Source organism: Rhinolophus hipposideros (genome assembly GCF_964194185.1).
Source record: "Rhinolophus hipposideros genome assembly, chromosome: 23".
Classification (NCBI taxonomy): Eukaryota; Metazoa; Chordata; class Mammalia; order Chiroptera; family Rhinolophidae; genus Rhinolophus; species Rhinolophus hipposideros.
The window spans coordinates 21,634,506-21,654,768 of record NC_138069.1 but is presented as its reverse complement, the minus strand read 5'-3'; the positions used below and the strand labels follow the sequence as shown (position 1 = coordinate 21,654,768).

General features: G+C 36.4%; 1 protein-coding gene across 1 annotated transcript in view; it reads right to left on the bottom strand.

Moving 5' to 3' along the window:
- The window catches only part of SPINK5 (serine peptidase inhibitor Kazal type 5), a gene marked incomplete at both ends in the record, with an annotated part of 71,367 nt that overhangs the window by 20,177 nt on the left and 30,927 nt on the right, over nt 1-20,263 (bottom strand). Inside the window, 12 exons of the mRNA XM_081035550.1 lie at nt 952-1,018; nt 1,673-1,800; nt 4,304-4,391; nt 6,392-6,519; nt 8,537-8,585; nt 10,881-11,008; nt 11,352-11,433; nt 12,734-12,861; nt 14,131-14,206; nt 15,429-15,556; nt 17,286-17,373; nt 18,749-18,876. Of these exons, the coding sequence (XP_080891676.1) occupies nt 952-1,018; nt 1,673-1,800; nt 4,304-4,391; nt 6,392-6,519; nt 8,537-8,585; nt 10,881-11,008; nt 11,352-11,433; nt 12,734-12,861; nt 14,131-14,206; nt 15,429-15,556; nt 17,286-17,373; nt 18,749-18,876 (1,218 nt within the window). The remainder of the gene's footprint in view (nt 1-951; nt 1,019-1,672; nt 1,801-4,303; nt 4,392-6,391; nt 6,520-8,536; nt 8,586-10,880; nt 11,009-11,351; nt 11,434-12,733; nt 12,862-14,130; nt 14,207-15,428; nt 15,557-17,285; nt 17,374-18,748; nt 18,877-20,263) is intronic.

The following is a 20,263-nucleotide window of genomic DNA, read 5'->3' as shown; positions in this document are numbered from 1 at the left end:
TATTTAGCAAAAGAAATACGATACGAGAAGATAGTTTGTTGATAGTAGCTAACGTGAAATCAGAAATTGTCTCATTCTGAAGAATTTCCTGTTATAGATGGTGAAAAGTGAGTCATATGACCTAGTCATACTATTTTTAAATTCAGATTTACAATTGTGGGAAATACACTTGTAAGCAAGCCAATCATAGAGAATTCCAAATGTGATGCTTTTCTTTAGAAATGATTTTTAATATCAAAACTTTTTGATGGAGGCAAGAAAATGACCATAAACCTGGGAAAATATACCTGGAATCAACCTCTGTGAAAACGAGAAAATGGTATTTGGGAAAGTTGTTTTTCTTTTTTTCCCCAAATGCTGGCACCAGAAATAATTAAAGGTAAAATAAGAAACACATCTGGTTTGACCAAACATAGTCATCTAAAACTAAACAGTATGTTAGAAATGGTGCTAGATTTGGTGTCAGGACGTCTAGGTTTGAATTGTATTGCTTCCACTTTTCAATTATGAAATCTATGAAATATGAAGATATGGATTCTGATACCAATATTCCCACTACCTTTCTAAGCAAGTTCTTCTTTCTTTCTCATTTTAAATCTTCATTTAAAAGTATGGGAATGAAGTAAACCAGGAGGTTTGTGAATGATGACCTGTGAGCAAAATCTGGCCTAACACGTTCTTTTTTAAATAAAGCTTTATTGGAACACAGCCACACCCATTTGCTTGCATATGATCTCTGGCTTTTTTAGAGCTACAACAGCAAAGTTGCGTATTTGTGTCACACCTTAAAATATTTATTTTCTGGCCCTTTAAGAAAAGTATGTCAACCCCTGAACTAAATTAACCTTGAGTTCTTTCACATAGGTTTTCAGTAATCTCATGAGTTATTTTGAAAGAGAAACTGCAAAACCTCATCTTTTCACTGTGGTATGAACCTTCCACGACAGCTACCTTTTCAGCTTCTCTCTTCACTTTTATTCTGGATTCAGCTTCTTCTTTTTCTTTTGCTTCTTGCTGGCTGTAAGAGAGTAGGGAGTTGGAGGGGTGTGAATGATTCCTAGCACCCAATACATATTATCCCAAAGGAGAAATATCTCTAGATAAAAATATTCCATTACTTCCATATTTCTAACCACTTAATTTGGGAGTAGAAAGGTAAATACACACCCCTACATATTGTTCTTCTTGCTTTTGATGCTGCTTAGAGAATAAGATACTAATGCCATAGCAAACCAGTAAATAAATTTTCACTATAATATTTCTTTTAGAAAATATATTGTCCTCCCCAGAAAGAAGCTCAAATACTTAAAAATAGTGGCTAGATATTAGCAGATGTTCAATTTGTTAGACCCAGTCAGTACATCTTTGGGTTATTCATGACAGTACATATATGGAGAACAGATCCAAGTCCTTGCAGGCCATTAACTCTGGAGAATTTGTCCTTAGCATGTGGTCCTCCCTTGATGGTGATGCAAGTACCTTTCAGAACACTGAGAACACTACAAAGAAATATGCTAAATATATGGCTTCATAATAGGAGATCCCCAAACTCAGTGCGAAGATAGCCTTCATGTTCTACGTCCTAGAGAAAACGTTCAATGACATCTCTCTCGCCCACCCAGGCCCATCTTCTTCTACACTCAGCAGTGGCAGTGGCTGCGGCTTGACTCACAAGAAGGCCTCACACATGGAGCAGGTGTTGCCATGGATTTTCCCATCAAGGCCTTCGATGGGATCATTCTCTCTGGTGCAGAAAAGTCGTTTGTTTCTCACAAATTTACGGTATTCACTGCACAGCGCCTGACAAATGAGAAGGGATTTAAGAACCAGGTAGCTAAATACTGGAAAGCTCCCTCCATATTACTCCTTTGAAAACTATCATATAATGCCCCAGGACATAAAGGATGCGTGGGAAAGGTGATGCAGAAGGTGGATATTAGCCACAATGTTTTTCAGAGACCCGGGTCACATGTTATTTGGAATATAAGATTGCTGTTGTGTATCTCATTAAAAGAAGAACTTCAACTCAATTCAAATATTATTCTCTGCTAGGCACTATGAGAGATATCAAGAAGAATAAATTATTGTTTCTTTTGTAAGGAAATTTGTGGTAGGCAGGATAACACTCCCAAACCCCAAATTTGTACAAGTCCTAACACCCAGGACCTGTGACTACATTGCCTTGTAGGGAAAAGGGACTTTGCGGATGTGATTGAAGATGAGGAAATGAAGATGGGGAGATTATCCTGGATCATTCTAGTGTGCCCATGTAATTACAAAGGTCAGCCCTTAGAACTGGAAGAGTGAGACAGAAGAGATAGCGAGAAGGAGATGTGATTACAGAAGAACAGTCAGAGATGCAATGTTGTTGACTTTGCAAATGACGAAGGGGTCCAAGAGCCAAAGAACATGGAGAGCCTCTAAAACCTAAAAAAAGCTAAGTGACAGATTGTCCCCTAGAGATTCTAGAAACGAATGCAGCCCTGTCAATCATTTTATTTTGCCCAGTAAATCCATGTTAGACTTCCAAACTACAGAACCATAAGATAATAATTTTGTGTTCTTTTAAGCTGCTAAGTTTGTGGTAATTGGTTAATGCAACCATAAAATACTAATTTTTTTTGTTTCTTTGGAGGAAATACATAGAAACATCCATAAGTTAGAATAAAATAGACGATAGAATTGAGAAATAAAGGAAAATTGCCAGGATAATAGTTATTACGTATATTGTATAAATGGGGAAAATCTTTAGGGAACAGCTAATACTTATTCTGAGCCATGAAAAGTGGCCAGAATTTCGACAGATAGAGGGAAGGGACATTCATGACTGAGTGTGAGCAAAGCCACACAAAAGGTAAAATTCATTGCACGTATAATACAGAGGACTTAAAAAGATATGTGAGGGATTGTGCTGTTACACGTGGGTAAGTTCCTTAGGACTTCATAAAAATAATCTACTTCGCCGTTGTCATCATCATCTCCTTATTTTATAAACGAGAAATCCATGGCACAAAGGTGTTAACTGTCTGACCTAACTGGTAGGGGGATGGAGCCAGTATTTGAACCCTGATAGCCTGAGTCCAGAGTTCAGGTTTTTAAGCACGATGGTATTGAGTCCACAAGATGAGAAGCCTTGAATCAATGCTTGGTGTGTCCAAGAAACAATAAGGTGACTAGTATGGCTGGCGTAAGAGTAGCAATGTGCAGAATGATAGGAAATGAGATCTGAGAGGTGGCAGAGGTCAGATCACATGGTATTGTAAGCCCCTAGAAGAACCTTGGTTCTTACTCTGAGTGAGATGATAATAGATTATAGGAAGCAAAGATCAGAGGAGGGAAAACAGTAAGAAATGCGATCTTTCACATAGAAAAGGATAAAGGGAAAGAGAAATGAAGACCTGAGACACAGCCTGTAGGAATATTACAAATTGATGGAGGGTGAAAAATCTAAAGCACACCATGGGCTAAAGGGGGTCAAATATATGCTGACTGAAGGAGATTTGACTTTGGATAGTGAGCATACAGTGTAATATACAGATGATGTATTATAGAATTGTACACTTGAAGCCTATGTAATTTTATTAACCAATGTCACCCCAATCAGTTTAATAAAAAATTTTTAAAAAGCCAGAACTGGTGGTCCAATTGCTAGCTCTCAAAATACTAATGATATATATTTCCTAACTTCTTATCTGAGCCTCTGAGTCCTCTTCTATAAAGTACAGATAATAATACATGTCTTGAATGGCTACTACAAAGATCAGTCATAAAACTGTTATGTCACATGGCATACAGTAGCATGAAATAATTAATAGCCATCACCATTACCACCGTCATCATTATCATCATGTGAGACATTATAGATGCCAGCCCAAGGCTCCAAGTTGCTGTTAAGTAATTTTCCCAAAGCCTCAGAGAAGGAACTGAGATGAAAACCTAGGTGTTTTGTTTGTTTGTTTGTTTTTAACTAAACACAATTATACAGAAAGGTATGGAGAAAAATCTAAAATCTGCTTTTACTAGTTTGTATTCAGAACAATCTGTATACACTTCTTTCTTAGAATAATATCATTATTTCAGTGGAGAAAAGGGTGATTGACTTCTTTTCAAATGCACCAGCAACTAGATCAGATTTGGTATGAATAAACTGAGTAAGGAAGAGGGATCCTCTAATACATGAGGATCCAAATACATTTTCTGAGTTTGCAAAGTCACTAAGGACACTGGGATTAGAAGGAGGGTGTGGGGCCTGGCCCAGAGAGAATGGAAGAGCCACTTGGTTTCGATGACCTGGAACAACTACCTGTACTGCTTCTCTCTTAACTTTCTGAGCTTCAGCTTTCTCCTTTTCTTCCTTGCTATCAGTTTTCTTTTCTTCTTCTTCAAGTTTGCTGCAATAAAAAAAAAGAAGAAGAAAGAAAGAAAGAAAGAAAGAAAGAAAGAAAGAAAGGAAGGAAGGAAGGAAGGAAGGAAGGAAGGAAGGAAGGAAGGAAGGAAGGAAGGAAGGAAGGAAGAAAGAAAGAAAGAAAGAAAGAAAGAAAGAAAGAAAGAAAGAAAGAAAGAAAGAAAGAAAGAAAGAAAGAAAGAAAGAAAAGAAAGACAAGCTAAGTATAACTTCCCATTTTCTTTGGTAATGTATTTTCAGAAGGAATGAGGGGTTTCCAAACCAAAGATCAGATCCAGCCTTCGGTACAAATTTATCCAGTCCAAGAGGTACTATTACTTTGCCCATTATTGCAGATAAATTCAGTAGTTTACAATACCCTTAAAACAATAAAACCAACATGCTTTTTAAATCAGTATGTGACCTTCAGGTGGTCTTTTTTCTATCAATGACTTCAACAATAATCTGAAAAAAGACACCTGCCTTGACTTTTTAAAGAAAAATTGTGAAAACTTGTCCTATCTAAATAACTACCACATCAATGGTGAAAGCCGGGGATGAAACCAAGTCAGATGATGGTCCCATAATTAAAATAGACCATGTTTCACTACAAAATAAAAATTTTAAATATTATTTTAATGGCATTAATACTGTGTTTCCCCAAAAATAAGACCTAGCCGAACCATCAGCTCTAATGTGTCTTTTGGAGCAAAAATTAATGTCAGACCTGGTATTATATTATATTATATTATATTATATTATATTATATTATATTATATTAAGACACGGTCTTATATTATAGTAAAATAAGACCAGGTCTTATATTAATTTTTGCTCCAAAAGATAGATGGTCTGGCTAGGTCTTATTTTCGGGGAAACATGGTATTCAAGTTGAAATTCAAGTTTTAGAGTGTAATAGTGACTCAAGTCCAAAAAGATTCAACAACTAATATTTTGAGGTCGACCAGGAACCTAAGATTCTGGCATTCTTGCCATTTTCTACTGACATAAAGCATATAAAGCTGGGAAAAATCCTTAGCATTTATCATGTCTAATCTAGCCATTAACACAGAACTAGCAAATTGAGCATGTGAGAGAAGAGCCCTGATTTCTTCAATCTCAGCCCACTGTTTACTAGCCTACTCTGTCAATCTCTCTTTTAAGAAACTACGTGTATATACTTAAGGTTGGACCAAGACGCATGAAAGGGACAACAGTAACTTTGCACCTCTTTCAACAGATATTATTTAAATATTTTTCTTAACATTTATTTTAGTTTGAGGCTCAGTAGGGGATTAGGAGTCTAAGAAGGAGAAGAACCAGAGGTGGTATGATGGAATTAACTTCTATATTGTCCCACACAGTGGAGCTCTGGTCCCACTCAGCAAAATAATGGTCTTTTAGGCCCTACACCTGGATTAATAAGAAGGCATTTTAATAAACATTTATTACATAGATTGCCTCTTATGGGTTTTACTCTCTACACTAACCCACTTATCAAAGTATTTATTTCACCTGTATACAATAAAGTCCCTCAAAGGATAAGTACAATCCTTTCTATTCCATTTCTTGTTCAGGTTATTTTAACAGTCTTTACATACTGGCCCCATAGATCTCTGTCTAACTGCTTTTCCCTTAAACAAGATCTGAATATACTCACAGAATCATAAAATGTCAGGGGTGGAAGAGAGACCAGTGAGATCTTCCCAACCAGATCACCAAATTTCTGCTCTCTCTTCGTTATGAATGACAATTATCAAGTATTAAAAATGTATTATCATTAAATTAAGACTTTTCCCATAACTCAACTAGAAAATAGAAAGATAATTGAATAAAAAATAACATAGTCACTATGTAATTCAATATTACCAAATGTCTTGTCCGTGTGCTTTTAGAATTATCTAGGATACCACCCACGATATATATTCTGCACATTTCTTAAGACACTGAGACTCAGAGAAGATCAATGATGAAGATATCAGTGGAGAGATGAGGGCAAATACTCACAACACACTTGCACACATGGCACACTTGTTTCCGTGCATTTTGCCATCTGGGCCACGGACAGGGTCTCTCTCCCTGGTGCAGGGGAGTATTCCATTCCTTACTTGGTTCTGAAATTCATTGCAGAGTTCCTGGAAAATGAAGAAAATATCTTCTAAGAGCACTTTTCTACCTTTCTTGTACATTTGCCTATTAGAAGGAATAAGTGATGACTAAGCAATACAGGATAAGCAGGAAAAATAAAAGTGATTGTGTGTTTAGTTCATCAATAGGTATTTTGGAAGCTTCCATCATGGACTCAGAACTGTCCTGGTGAGATAGTGGGTCTGTAAATATTTATCATCATTCTTCTGAGGGTGTTTATAATCTAGGAGCAGAAGAAGGCTGACACCATTGATAAAGACCAATATAAAATATATGCTTGTGTTGTGTTGCACATCAAAGGCTCTAAAAGCTATGCAAGATCAAAGCTAAGAAGGCCCAGAAGGGGAGGCTTCCTGGAGGAACTGACAATATTGCTGAGCCTTCATGAGAAAGAAGGAAATCCTGCTGTTCACCACAACTTGGATGAAACCTGAGGGCCACTGTGCTATGTGAAATAAGTGAGACAGAGAAAGAAGTACTGGATAATCTCACACGTGAAATCTGAAAAAGCCTATGGAAACAGAGAGCAAAGTCACGGTTACCAGGTGCTGGGGGTGGGTGAAATGGGGAATTGTTGGTTCGAAGGTACTTCCGGTTATATGACAAATAAGTTCCAGAGATCTAACATTGAGCATGGTGATTACAGTTAACAATACTGTAATAAATACTTGAAAGTTGCTAAGAGAGGAAATCTAAAACGTTCTCACCACACACACACACACACACACACACACACACATACTCACAATGTAATTGTGTGACATGATGGAGGTGTTAGCTAAAACTGTGGTGGTAATCATTTTGCAGTATGCAAGTATACCAAATCAACATATGGTACATATTAAAATTATACAATGTTATATGTCAATCATACCTCCAGAAAGCTGGGGAAAATAAAACAAGAATAATGTGCAAAAAAAAATATTGCTGAGCCTTGATCTGTTTTTAGAAGGCTGAGGAAAAGAAAAAAACATGCTCAAACTAAGAAATAAAGGTATATCTGAAATAAAGTTATGGAGGTTAGAATAAGTATGACACCTGGAGAAGCTGACACCTTTCTGAGAGTTACTTGATAAAGTTCAGGCATGGGAGATACGTATTTGAAAGAGGAGAGTCACAGAAGTGGAGAGAAAGGGAAACGTGTTAGGATCATTTGAAAAAATCTAAGACAACTTTGCAACTGATCAGATATTATGGATAAAACAAATTTTCAATTCTAAATTACAAATACAAAGATGGTTCCAGCTAACAGAAATAAAGTTATTGAGAAAGTGAGTCAGTTTAAAGGTGAACTTTTAAAACTGTGTCAATTTTCCCCAAATAATTATTAGGCTATTCTTTGCAGCTATTGTTAGGATGCAGACTATATAAAGGTAAATCTTGTATATAGCTATTATATAGAGTAATCAAACATCTACATACAGACAGATTTTGTTCTGCTACTTGTAAAATTATAAAAATATAAAAGAATGTACAGTAGATTAAAAATAATTGGAGAGTCAAAAATGTACTTAATAACAGTTAATTGGGGGTAAGAATACTAGTACTTCCTCCATCTTTCGGATGTGACAAAAATAAAATACAATAATATGTGTGCATTTTGTTTTATTAATTGAACTAATGTGAATGATAGGGATGTTGTACTCCCTATTTGAAATAATACAGGTTCAAATGACCTGAATTGAAATTAGTACATTGTAAAGATTGATATTAGTAATCTGTGTCTGGCAATAGAAATATTAAAAAAGCCACATATGGAGAATATCCCTTACAAAGTAAGTTAACACTCCATTTTTTATGAAATGAAACTCAAAATTTGAGTTATGAAATAAAACGATACTCTGGAAACTTTTAATCAAGACCCTTTTTTCTCAGGTTAAAGGTTTTCTTTGTTCATTTCTGGCATGAAAACTGAACAGGAAAATAAAATAATAAGATATCTAGAATGCTAGCACAGAAAAAAAAACCCATCAAGCATAGCATTGGTGTGCCTGAGAAAATTACCTTTGCAGTTTCTCTTTTAGCCTTTGCTCTTGCTCTTTCTTCTTGTTGACTATAAGGAACAGGGGAGGGGAAAGAGAGGAAGAGAAGAAATGGATCTTAATACAGCAGAGCAGATCCTTGACATTTACAAGTTGATCATTCAGTGCTATAACTATTCTCCAACAACCCCAAAGATCCACTCGTAGTAGTTTGCAATTTTATTGGATAATAAATTAGAAGGGTTCACCTCATCTCAAGAGAATGGTGTGCAAGAGAAAGTCCCTTCATGAGTAAATCCATTTAGCTTCCCAGCAAATGGATTATACTGTAATAAGACTTTCTTGTTTGCTGATTTTCTTTTTTGCATTTGTAACACCTCTTTAAATGTGGTAATATTTGGCCTCTGAGAGGCAGTATAGTGTGGTGGGTAAGAAGAAAAACTATGGAGCCAGATTGCATAAGGAACACAAAAAGTCTCTTAAATTCTTTGTAGCTTCCTCATCTTTAAATGGGAAGGGTAGGAAGGGATAGGAGAGGTAATAAGAATACTTTTCTCATAGGATTGTTGTGAGTATTAAATAAGCTGATACCTGTAAAGCAATTAGAATTAGTATCTGGTCCATAATAAAATGATCGACAAGAGTGATATCCGTGATTGGTATCACAATCATTGTAATCATTATTAAAAAGTGAATTCTCAAAAAATAGGCATATGATGGAAATGAAGTGTGAGTGATAGTTCTTAACCATTTTGGATAACTAACAGAGTTGCAAATTGAGTTTACTGAACTGGATCAATAGCACAGTTGAATCTACAACACAAATAATACAATCTTGTTGTATAGATAGAAAAAAAAAAACTTGTGAAAACATTTTAATATGTTCCAATTGACATAAGACTTGCTCAAAAATCAAATCACAACTTTTTAAAAGTTGAAAAGACTGCATATAGTTTGAAACTGCAAGAAAAGACTATATGGCCTTTGCTAACATATCCATAAAATATGAAGTGATAAACCTTTATTTCTTCTTGATATGAAATTTTATAGTGATGGGAGAAAATTACTAAAATGATCCAAAGCTGAGAATTCTCATACTTTTTTAAGAGAAAAACTGATCTAAACTTTATCATGAGTCTAGTTGAGTAAAAAATTCGGGAAGCACTTTCTTTCCATACTGGAAATTATCAGAGGAAGCAGCAGAACTGAGCACTAGGTGGCAGAATTACTTCTTTGTCACTGAAAGATTAATGTAAAGGTGACTAAATCAAGCCTAAATACAGCAACTGTAACTATCCAGAAGTTGATAACGGCTTTGCTGAATGATTATATACTGTCTACACCATACAGTGAGAAACATTTTCATTTTTTCCTGTGCTGATATTTCTATTGTTCTCAACTTCTCAGGACCTTTATTTTTCCATCAAAAACTTGTAATAATATAGACGCTGTTTCATATGTTTGTGCTGAAGATTAAATGAGATTAGGTAGGAAAGCTCTTAGCAAGTATATGATGATTACATGCATTCAATAAATGTTAGCTATGATGTTTACATGGTCATTATATGGACTTCCACCTCAGAGACTTTTAGTGATTCTATGTTTATATTCTATGGTTGTATTACTCTCTACCAAGGAAGACAGCCTGACTCAATTCTTTCAGATATTCTGGGCATATAAAAAATAAATTGGAGTATCCCTTGGGACAATGATCAAAAGACTAAAGGAACATCATAGACTCTTGTACGAGGGCACATATCATGTCATTTATTCTACAGTTATATTTCAGTTCCCTATAAATGGGCATCTAACTCCTACACAACAAAATCACCATTCCTGAAGCAGCCTTTCCCTACTTTACTTATTGCAAAGTTCATCTTCATTTTGCACCCAAATCTGTCTTTCTATAGCTCTTATTCATTTTAATTATATTCCTTGAGATCACACAGAATGAATAAGAAGAGAGGTAATGAACTAAAACATATAAAATCTAAAGTTTGCTGTGCACCATAATGACATTTTACATGTAATCTCATCCATTTCCTATTTTAGCTGATAATCCTTCAGGAAAATAAAGGCAGTGAGAAACGTTATCAGTGTTCTCTTCTCTGAATAAAAGATTCTGAGTTCTTTCTGAAATATCCTAAAGGAAATTATTCTGCATCTCTTTACATCACAATCATTATCATCTGAGAGCTCTCCACTTGCTTTTTGGTTTTGTGTGGGGTTTTTTTTTTTAATTTATTTACATGTGACACCCAAAATTGAATGTTACACTGAAGAGGAAAATGAATTCTTCACAACTGTTTGAAAACGTCTCTTAGTGGCAGCTCCCCACTCCTTCAGAAGCCCCGAGCTCTACTCACAAGAAGGCCTCGCACATGGAGCAGGTGTTGCCATGCATTTTCCCGTCTGGGCCCTGGATGGGGTCATTCTCTCTGGTGCAGAGGAGTGGTCCATTCCTCCTCGATTTGCGGAATTCACTGCACAAGTCCTGTGAAATCAAGGAAGAAAGTTTGAGGTGCTGCACACAGGTTGGATGATATTGCAGAAATATCTGAAGTTTAGACTTTTTCTTAAACAAGAATCCGCAATTGGCCTATTTTAGAATAGCTCTTAACTTGGAAGACACAAATATTTTTAAGTGATAAAAGTAACGGACCCTCAACCTAGAAGTAGTCACATATGCCACTATGTGTATATGCACACAAATAAACAAACACAAGAACACAAACTGTCCAAATGTTTCATACAGGTTCAGGGAATTTATGGGTTCCCTGAATATCATCTATGGATCTCAGGTCCACATGCCTCTGACTTGGAGAAGATCCCCTCACCTCAAAGGAAGTTGTATTCTCAGATTGTCGCTTATTTCTTGATTCAGTTTCCTTCTTTTTCTTTTCTTCTTCTTCTGCTTGGCTAAAAGAGAGTGATTAAGAAAGCGATCAGTAAGAATCAATGAATCTCCAGATTGAAAGTGATCTTGAATATCATTTAATTGCTACACTTAATATTTATTAGATTCTTACTATGTGCCTAACCTTGTGCTCACACCAATGAAATCCTCACAGGTGCATGTAGCAAAACTACTATTATAACCCCAGTTTACAGATAAGACAGAACATATGACTTTCTCAAGGACATATCTGATAAATGCAGACTAAGGATTTAAGCCCTAGCCCAGGGATGGTTTTCTAAACTTCCAATACTCACAACTGTATCTCTGGTTACTATCTAGCTTTGCTTTAATCTGCCAGTAAATTCTCTACCTATGTCATCCTTGAAATCCCATGTACGTCATTTCATCCTTGCAGTCCTCCATCCATTAGAAAACTCCTCCTCTCATAGAGCTGAACCTGTGTCCCAGGCCTTTCACTCACTGGCCCCACTTTCTTCCATGGAGACAAGCTAGAACTACGTAGTCCTGTTTCCACATTTAAAAACAAACACTACTTGGATATTTTAAGACTGTCACTTTTCCCTGGCTAAAAGTGCCAAGGCTCAGTAACCCTCAAAGGCCATGGTTTTTATACGTTTCCATTTCCTTTAAATTATGTGATTTAGAGGAAGTTGACGTACCTCCTTATAACTGAATACAGAAATGAAGCAGAAAGTTATTCTGAACTCAGTGCTTACATTTTCTAGAATCCCTGTCATAATAATGATAATTGTCTAGTGGAAGAGAGAAATGTTAAACAAATAGTCACACACATAAATTTATAGCCACTGTGAGTAGGACGAGGAAGGAAAAGTCCTGCTTTGCAAGAGGAGGGATTTCAGGGTTAGGGGCATAGAAGAGACTTCTACAAAGTTCTTCAAGCTAACAAGAAACGTGAGAAGAGTTAATGCCACCAGATCCTAGCCATTCCTTATTCGAAGTCATTCCCCAGGTCCTGTGTAGGAACTGAGGCATGGTTTGCATATTGCTTTGTTTGGTCTGGGATTTCTTGTGTGATTTCAGATGGTTTCAAATTCCACTCTGCACGGGTAAGATTCTTGTTCTACATCTTTCACATCTCCACAGGAACTCAGCTAGTGATTGCCATGAAAGAATTATTCTTTGATGATTATAACATCAGGCAAAAATGTGGGACAAAATGTGCCAAGAAACAAACACAATTTAAGAAACAATATTTAATAAAGCTCAAAAAACAAAGAAAAAGAAATGGATCAGAAAGGCCAAAACCTCCCTCATTTTCCCAGGTGCGGCTCTACTTACAAGAAGGCCCCACACATTAAGCAGGTGTTGCCGTAGATTTTCCCATCAGGACCTTGGACGAGGTCGTCCTCTCTGAAGCAAGGGAGTAGTCCATTCTTCACATACTTGCGGTAGTCACTGCACAGCTCCTGTCAAGACAGAGCAAGTAAGTTGGACATACATATCATTCCTATTCAAAGCAGAAGATTGGAACATTGGCAGAAATGAATGCTATGTTTCTTCAAGCCCAGGATTTCAGTTGTATTTCTCTCAAATCAAAATTCAACGCAACAAACAAAACTCATCAGTTACGAAGAGATGGGAACAAATAAGACATACTAGGATATCACAATTTAATAAAATAAGACAAGCAAACTCCACTATAATTGAAACAAAATGAAATCGTTGTAAACATATTGGTACAAGAAAAGCTGAGAACTCAGAAGATGGGACCATGGAATCTGATGGTGGAAACCAGGGGCAGTGTCAGGAAACAAGAATAATTTGCTGCTGTGGGCTGCCGACTGACTACTGGTGACCGACTGCTTAGCTGGGGGAAGCAAAAGGCTCCTAGTACCAACATGGGCCAGGGAGCTGTGTCTTACACAATTAAACTGAGAAACAACGGCTTGAACCAGAGTGAGGGTGGGAGGAGGCGCAAGAAGGGGGGAAAAAAAGAATAATTTGAGTGAGACTATAATGAGTAAATAGGATTTCTCTAGGTAAGAAATAGATTGGGAAACATGCATACTAGATTGTTAAAATAAGCTGAGAAACACAAGGAGAACACTACATGGCATAGAGCAGAAGGTGAATTTCCAAATGAATCCTGGAGTTGATGATGAGCTATATGTGGGCTTAAGCAGAGCGGTGCTGTGCTATGATTAACATTTGGAAACTTTAGCTGTATTAGGAAGGATAGCTGGACAAAGGGAAAGAATAGGACTTGGAGGGAAAATCAGGGCACTTTCACCAGCTAAACAATAGTTGATAATAACTTACATAAGATGATGGAAACAAATATACTATTTCAAAGGTAAAAACCATGTTTTGTGAGTGGGATTGAGGTATTTTTATCCCAACACATTTGTGAAATTCCAAAAACCCATATGTAGAAAATATACATGTAGAATCACTGAAAAGTGCTTAGCAAAAGCTAGCACAGTCTGTAACTGATGAAATTAGAAGTGGAACTCAGTTTTTCAGGCTTCAAATCAGTTATTTTTATTGTACAGGCTTAGTCTCTAAAGCAGAGAGAATTGAGCAAGCTCCCACAGCATTCATCTCAATGTCCTCCACAGACTCAAGGGTTAAGATTTTCTGAGGATTTTTACAGGGCACCATTCCAGCCTTTGGGCTCTTTGAAGTACGTTCAAATTATAACGTCAAGCAGCTTTTATTGGATAGGTTCCACTCACTGAAAATGAGGGTGCTTTTTCAGATTCTCTTTTACTTTTTGCATCTGCCTTTTTCTTTTCTTCGGCTTCTGCTTGGCTGAATGAGAGAGAAAAAGAGAGAATCCATAGGACCAAACAAAGGCAATGATTTCTCCACATTCCTGCATTGTTAACCTCTCCTCCTTTCTTGGGAAGAAGAAATTTTGTCCTTTGATCACTACATACCAACGAGAAGCAACAAAACAGCTTCAAGTGTGGTAAAATACTATAACTTCTTCACGGTTTCTGCTTAACATTGAAACAGGGATAGTAATTGTGGATCTGGAAAGCTCTCTTTCTATAAATTACCTATCTTGCTTGTGGTCAGAAAAGAAACATCACTAATATCCATAAAGGAGATTACCAAAACTGGTACCGAGGCTGACAGTGGCCTTAACAAAGCACAATGACTGGTCCCCTTGTTTCACAGAGAGGAGGTGAGGCAGAGAGGGCTTTGGCTACACTCTCAGGATACGACTACAACTAGCCAAGGTCGCTCCTCTCAAATCTATGGTCTATCTATCACATCCTGCAAACCCAGCTTTCTTAATTCAACTGGAATGTGTTCCTGACTCATGGCTGTGTTATCGAAAGACAAAATGTCGGGCAGCTGGGAAAATGCCAATAATTTCACACACTGACAAACCCAATGAACCTAAATTGGCTTTGAACAATAGAATTGCTTGTTATGTACTAGTTAACTGAGGGTATTTCAGCCATACATGATGGTCAATCAAAAAACCTAGATTCAACATGTAAATCAACTACTTAATCTGAGCTCAATACACTGAGAGCAGTTCCACATTTTGAAAGCACACTGTCAATTGAACTGATTGATAAATGTCACATTATATAAAGTAACATTTACTGTGGTTGAATAAGGGTTCGTGGTTGTTTCATGGGCCACTTTAAATCTACTAATCAATTTCTGCATTGAGTGCTAACTTTAGTCCCTACTGCCTCTGAAAGATTGGATGCCTATGAACCTGTACAATGGGGTCACACATGAAGCTTCAGCAATGGGAAGAAGTTGATATTTGCACAAGCTCATGTTTGTCAGGATGTTCCAGTGCTAAGAGAATGAGTGCCGGGGGACAAGAGCTTGGAATAAATAGCTCTAGGTACTTACTCCCAGCTCTATTACTAACATTTTCAGGGTAACTTATTCAACTCCGTTCCCTACTTTGAGCCACAGTTTTCCCATCTATGACAGAAGCTGGTTTTACTAGTTTATCTGTAAGATCCCATCTCTCCTTGATATTCTAAAACTCCATACTCACTAGAAAGCTTGACACATGGAACATAAATTGCCATGCATTTTCCCATCTGGACCACGAACGGGGTCATTTTCTCTGGTACAGAAAAACATTCCATTCCTTGAATGGTTCTGATATTCACGGCAGAGTTTCTGCGTAATGAAAATAAGACAGTTTAGATATAGTTCTCTGTCGATAAATTTTAGATGCTGTTTACCAAAGATATTAAAAAAGAAGAATTAAGAATAAAAAATAAGACATTTAGGATTTAGTAGCATCCAAAAATTTTGTGATATTTCTCTCCTTGTAATATTTATCCATTTAAGTATTCAACAAATGTATTAAGTGAAGGGGATATAAACATAAATGTGGTTTAGCTCCCTTATCACTCAAGTGGAAAAGTTAAGGAATTGTAATATAAAAAGCTAAGGGACATGACACAGGTCTGAAATAAGTGAGTACAAGCACAAAGGAAGAATGATTGGCGGATATTCAGAGAAGAGCTTGCATCTGAGTTGTATCTTTAGGATGTATCCAGGAAAACAGTGGAGCAAAAAGTCCTCCAAGAGGAATTATGACAGCAAAGACATAGAGGCAGAAAACAAATGGTATTTCAAGATAATCTATTACAGCCATGAACACAGTGGCTAAAGAATTAGCTGGGCAAAGAGAGGGAAGTTTGGGAACTTGTCAAAAAGGAGACCTTGAAGATAAGTCAAAACCAGGCAACTAAACTTTGAAAGGAATTTGGACTTTATTCTTAGGAAATGGGGAAATGATAATTATTTACAGCAGAGAAGGAAGGACATAATCAAATATTTGTTTCCCGATGTGTAGAGGTTTTGAGTGACTAGAGACTGGAGTGAGGGAAACTAGAAGAAAGGAAAGAGGGAGAAAGGGAGGGAGGAAAGGAAAGATGGAGGGAAGAAAAAAGGGAGGGGGGAGGAGGTAAGGAGGGAAGATAGAAAGAAAAGGAAGAAGGAAAGAGACAGAAATTGCAAATGAAAAATAAAAGAATAGTTGAGGAACATTTAAGAACTAAATTAAAAGGACTTTGCAATTTAGGATTGAGGGGAAGAAAGCAGTTGGATGAGGCTTAGGCAATAAGATGGAGTTACATGAAGGCAGAAGATGAACTAATGCAGTGGGCAATTTTATAAAATTATGAACTACACATCACAGAAGGTAGTATAACTTTCTGTAAGAAATAAGTTAAATAGGGTGTCTTCAAAGAGTGAAATGGTCCAAATATACCAATATAGGATAACTTCAAATGTTGGATTTTCATAATGCCATTGGTTCATGGAAATATTTTCTACTCTATGAAAACAGTGTGGAAGATGAATTGCATCTTGAGGATCGAGGAAGATATTTGCTGGGAGTATAGACATCAGGCAGGTTGCTAATTATAATTAATCAATGCAAAGGAAAGCTATTAGGTATCTGAGGTAGGATGGTAGCATAGAAAAAAGGCAGATGACTAGTTGGGACATGTTTAGAAAACAGAATGTATTATCATTTTAGAGGGAGAATATTAAAAATTTTCATTTATATTGTTTTCAAAATAAAAACTTCCAAAATAACTACCACACATTTGAAGAAGACATATCAAACAAGATAATGCTTTGATATATGCCTTCGTTTAGGAATGTGAAACTATTTTACTAAGATGACTTGAAGAATTTCCTCCAAATACAACTAAAACATTGTAATGCCATAATTATTTTTCTAAATCTTATAAAATAATAACTTGAAATTAGTTTCCAGAAATCTGATGAGTAGTGGAGGAAAAATGAACCAGTACTGAAAATGCCTTCTAGAGTAAAATGCCCACACACATGCCACAAAAGTCATAACTAGATTGATCAAACTAATTCTCACCTCAGTTTCTCTTTTAACTTTAACTTTTTCTTCAGCCTTTCTCAGGTTTTCATCTGCTTTATTTCTTTCTTCTGAAAAACGCCGTTTGCTGGAGAAAGAAACAAAAGTAAATAAATGAATATAGATGCTTTAAACTTTCATGTTCTAAAATTGTCATTTAGGTGCAGGTGGAAAAATAGCTAAGTGTTCCTGAGTTCTTGTAAGAACACTTTCCAATCACTGTAAAGTTCCTTATTAAAATGAAATCTTCACTATTTCCCCAAAGACCCCTTTAGTATGTTATTCCCTTCCACTATAATGAACATTTTTTGTCGTCTTCCTTTCTTTTAAATTTCCCCAGCTTAAAGTCTACCTTCTTTAAGAAGACATCTCAGACCTCAAAGTGGAAATGAGTTCTATATCTCTCACTGTATTTTTATACCTGAATATTCTTCTCTTATGGGATAATTTTCATTCTGTCTTGCAGTGTGAGTGTGTGTGTGTGTGTGTGTGTGTGCACGCACGTGTGCTCATATCCATGGCTCATTCCTGCTATTTAGCCTTAAGCTCCTTGAGAACAGGGATCTTTGTTCATAAATTCATTTGAGATTTAGTTAGTAACTACTTTTTGGAGAGCACTGGCCTGAGCCCTGGGCACATAGTACAGTAGTGCAAAAAACAAACACGTACACCCATCGTCTTGGAACTTATAGCCAAGTTGAGAAGACTGACAGTCAACAAGTAGTCATAGAAATTATCATACAGTTACCAACTGCAATGATTGTTATGAAATAAAATCGTTAAGAGTTATAAGGATTGAATTTCAATTAGGGATTTTAAGAGGTCTTATCCAAGGAAGTATAACCTTGAAATGTGATATACAGAAGAGAAGACAATAGCTGACCAAGACTGAGACAAACTGTCAGTAGGACAGCATATAGGAAAGAGATTACAGAGTTTAAGGATCTGAAAGAAAGTGTGATGAGACCTTGTCTGAGACATCTTCATAAATGCTACAATTTACATGCTGTGGGGTTTGCTGTTCCCCCAAAGTCAGATGTCCAAGATGAAAAGATAAAGTTAATCCAATTCACATACAAACATGAATTTTTTGCGGGCATCTTATCTAACTCTGTCACAATAGGATAATTACTAAAGGAAACAATCAAAGTCTTGATATCTGTTTTTGTCCTCATTGTTTATTAACACTATCTCATAAAAAGGCTTACAAAGGTCAGGAGAGGAAATGTTAAGAAGTATTGTATAACCCAGTCTTTCAACTGGAAAAATAGAATCCATTTGTACTCAGAAATAGATAGACATCATTAGGATCTACTTAGTAGGTAGGTAGTATTATGCTTTATAGAAAGCATAAAACTGCCCCCAAATTCTCAACAACAAATCCTCACAGTTCTTACTCATCATTCCAATCAATCTCCACTTCACTGTCTGAGTCACTCCAAAGAAACCACATCTATACTCACAAAACTTCAGCACACAGGGCACATTTGTTGCCATGCATCCTGCCATCAGGACCACGGACTGGGTCACTCTCCCGTGTACAAAAAAGTCTTCCATTCCTCACTTGGTTTTCATATTCTTTGCAAAAATCCTTTAAAAAGACAGGTAATAACATTTAGCACTTTTCTACTTTTTACTACAGAAAATATACGTCACGGATTTATAGTCAAAGAATGTCAGGTCTTGAATGTGTTGGTAAGCACATGTAACATACTGAACATTAATAAGAAACAGTAATGGCATTGTGAAAGTGCTGTCTACAACTGCTACATGATCTATTTGTTAACAGGCCAAAGAGCCTTAGAAAGCATAAGGTTGAGCAAATAGTTCTTGTTAATTTTCAAATGTATGAAAAAAGATAAGAAAAACAAAAAGATATTACATGGAGTTTCAACAAATACATAACAAAATGCAGCGGCCAAGACAGGAAAAAAAAAAAGTTGCCAGTGAGCAGAATATAGAATATGTGAGATGAGATGAGCAAACATTACTTAATATGGATCAAGTCAAGGACAATCCAAATTAGTTGGCAGGGAAAAAGGAATGAGATGGTATCCAACAGCACTATACCGACTTCAGTTTATTTTTTGTGTGGATCTGGGGTTCATTTATATGTACACTGCCTCCTTTATTGATGTTCATTTCTAATACAGTAGGTGGAAACCTCAGAGAGTGAATCTAATTTTCCTTTACTCCCATCTAAGACAGGTAGAACATCAAGACAAATATTTACTTAAAAAACCTTTAAAAAGTGGTGACTCCCGCAAAAAGATCCAAAAGAGGTTTGTACCCAGATTTCCTGATGCTTTGGTTCAGTACTTCTACATTTTCTCTGTGTTTTGAAAACTCTACTATTTGATGAGGGCGAAACTTCACACACACACACACACACACACACACACACACACACACCAAATTACACTTGGGAATTTCTATGCCAATAAACATATTTTGTGATGACATATATTACTATAATATAACCTACCAAAAAAATGCTTCTCTTTAGGCTTCTTTTCAACTATCACCCTCGTCTTCCCATATCAGCCAAGAAAACATGAGCATAAAGAGTGCGGTCTGGAGGCCGAAGACCTGGCAGCGAGACTGTGCTTCTAACTCACCAGAAGAACACAGAAAAGACCTGCAGTCTTTGAGTCCCAAATCTCACCACCTACACAAGGAGGTTTTTGGAACCTTTTTTAGAGCTTAAAGAAAAAATTTGCCGATTTTTTCTTTAAATAAAACGTATTTCATTAGGACACTTTAAAAGAGAATTCGAATTGCCTCCTAACAAGAAGATATTTGTTTTTGGAGGAGCAACTTTCTGGTTGTGACAATCTAGGAATACAAACGCAGAAGACAGTCACCTGATAACTTAATGATTCCCATAAAAAAAAAAACAACACAATGATTATTTCAGTTTATAGGTTGTGATTCGTCTGAAGAGATTCTGAAGAAATACTTTTGGGAGCAACCTACTG